Source organism: Haematobia irritans, chromosome 3 (genome assembly GCF_050003625.1).
Source record: "Haematobia irritans isolate KBUSLIRL chromosome 3, ASM5000362v1, whole genome shotgun sequence".
Classification (NCBI taxonomy): Eukaryota; Metazoa; Arthropoda; class Insecta; order Diptera; family Muscidae; genus Haematobia; species Haematobia irritans.
In genome coordinates this window covers 124,701,999-124,704,632 of record NC_134399.1, presented here as the reverse complement: position 1 = coordinate 124,704,632, position 2,634 = coordinate 124,701,999, and the positions used below count along the sequence as shown (strand labels likewise).

The window sequence follows — 2,634 nt, the reverse complement described above, 5'->3', positions numbered from 1 at the left end:
TCGTTATCTTTTTTAAACTCTTCTTTTGAAAGGGCATTTTTAATATTTGACAAAATGAAAAACCATCGTATTTTAACTTAGCAGCTGAAAGCTTTTTAAGAGTAAGCCCGCTTTTTAAATTGATATACATATTGTATTATTACATCCATAGAAAAAATAATTTCCTCAGGGATGAAATTTTAAACAAACGAAAATCTCTTTTGTTTTAAAGTATTTTCTTAAATAGCAAATTTTATTTTTTATTTACTTCAAACGAAAAAAAAAATTTAGCATCAAAAGAAAACTTAGTTTTTCTAAAATTTCGTTTCTCAGGAAAGAACTCTTCTTTCAGGATATATATTAGTGTTAAATTTAATAGTATATAAATTAGTGTATCACCACATGATTTTTTTCACGTAATTTTGGGACCACTTTTTGTAATTTTATATTCTGAAATTTTTTGGGGGTTTTTGAAAAAAGATTAGACCAATTTAGGGTTTTTTTCTTAAGATTTGGGGGGAAGAATCAAAAATCACCTGGCAACACTGAGACAAGTAGATATACAAGTACTCAGCATCAGAGAAAGCAAGAGGGAAATCAGTGCAATAAAAGTAATAGACGAACGTAGTGATACTACTCTAGTTTTAAGCTTTATGTGGTGTTGTTTTATACGTAAGTGTATAATGTAATTCCTTTTGTTTTTCCTGTTCTCCTGATACTTGTTAATATACAATTGTTAAAATCTTTAATTATTTATAAAATTTGTAAACTAAAACCAATAGTTGCTAGTAGCATAAACCACTAAAATTATTTGCAATTTGAAAAATAATTTTTTGGAGAAAGAATTTTACATGTCATGATTAAAAATTATCAAACCACTTTCATTGTAGATCGACTCCTGATGAAGTAATTCAATGTAATTGCGAAATATTGAAAAATAAGGAAACCAATACATACAAAAAACGATCTCAAGCTTGATTAATTATTTTCTATTGGATAAAATAAAGATCGAATAAAATCAAAATTTCTAATTTTATTTAAAATTTTATCTTATCAGGTAAGGTCCGGCAAACAGACAAACATTATGCCTTTAATTTTTCACATTATCCCTTGTCGTGGTTTCATACACAGCTTGAGCCACAGTGGCATCTTCAGCGGCAATACCCATCGATTGGAAAATTGTTAAGCGATTATTTTCCTTTCGTTTGCCAGCATTTCGTATGACTTCTCCCACTTCGCCAATAATGGTGGCTTTTAAATCTTTCAATTCAGTTTGAGCACTAACTAAAGAATCAACATAAACCACACCATGGTCATATATATCCTGACCAACTTCACCAAAATGAACTTGACCAGCCCCAACAGCTGTAAGAAGAAGAAGAAAAAAACAAACGATTACGAAAATTCAAATATTTGAACAAATTTATCCCAAATCCTTACTATTAATGTGGACATCTCCATGCTTTAGCATGCTGTAATTTATGAGGGCATTAGGCGAATAGGTTCCCACACAAATAACATCTGCATTGCGGACAGCATCTTGAGGGCTGTCGGACACATGCACCCCAATACCATTGGGATGTTCTGCACGCAATTTAATGGCTAACTGATCGGCTTTCGTCTTGGTCCGATTCCATAAATAGATATCGACAACATTGAATGTCTTACACATCCCTAAGGCGTGTGATTGACCCTGGACACCACATCCAATTATGGCCACCCTAATTGGCCGCCTTTCCGTTTCAGGAAAACGTTTCACAAACAGATATTTGGTGGCACAAATCGATGCTGACGCTGTACGCCAACCAGTGATTTGTGTAGCATCCATAATACATTGCAATTGTCCCGTTTGTGGACTGAAGAGTAGTATATTGGCCAATATGTTGGGTAGAGGCGGTTGTCGAGATTGATTCGCCGAAAACGAAGTGACAACTTTACAGGCCAGTGTATTTGTGACCTTGGCATTTTCATTGCCAAGGCGATAGTTACCAACAAAACCTGGCATTGTTAGCAACAATTTGGAAAAATCCCCACATGGTGTTACAGATCTGGCCGGTTGTATGGCATACGAAGTTTTAGAATCATCGTCATTGGATTTTGGTTGGGTTTGGCCGGTAGCTTTCAAAGCCTCCTCAACAGCAGAATTAACTAAATTCCATGTTAGAACTTTTGCAACTTGATCTGCACTAAAGTATTTTGGTTGTTCTGACGACATTGTTGGGAATGTAATTCGATAGATATTTTTTGTTTTTTTTTTTTGTTACACAGTCAAACTGTTTCCTAATCACGACACATCGAACTTCTCGCTGTGCCGGGTGTTTATATACTGGCCTCCAACATTGCTTGGAACAAAGAGAATTCTCATAATCAGTAGTAGTAGTAGAGGTGAGTGTTTCACCGCCTTGTGGTTTTTGTTGTAATTAAATTCTTATCAAAAAACCTGTCTCTTGTTATCTGCAGGTGTATGTTATTGAGGTTTGAAATAAATCGAGAAAATTTACGATACAGTACATTTCAGAGTTATCGATTTATGTGGACAATGGTTTTTGGCTAAGATAAATAAGCCAGTCTACCACGTGTAGACTAAAGGGCACCTTATACGGTCGGATAACCCTGCGACACAACACGTTGCGGCGACAAATCCGATTGTATAAG

At 34.7% G+C, this 2,634-nt stretch overlaps 1 protein-coding gene across 1 annotated transcript; it reads right to left on the bottom strand.

Annotated features, from left to right (window-relative positions):
* Positions 1 to 992: 992 nt before the first annotated feature.
* LOC142228935 (ketimine reductase mu-crystallin) lies at positions 993 to 2,316 on the bottom strand. Its single transcript, XM_075299455.1, has 2 exons — positions 1,420 to 2,316; positions 993 to 1,344 (listed from the first exon to the last, which is right to left on the bottom strand). Exons 1-2 carry the CDS (start codon positions 2,192 to 2,194, stop codon positions 1,070 to 1,072), a joined length of 1,050 nt encoding a protein of 349 aa, XP_075155570.1. The 5' UTR covers positions 2,195 to 2,316; the 3' UTR covers positions 993 to 1,069.
* Positions 2,317 to 2,634: the final 318 nt, after the last annotated feature.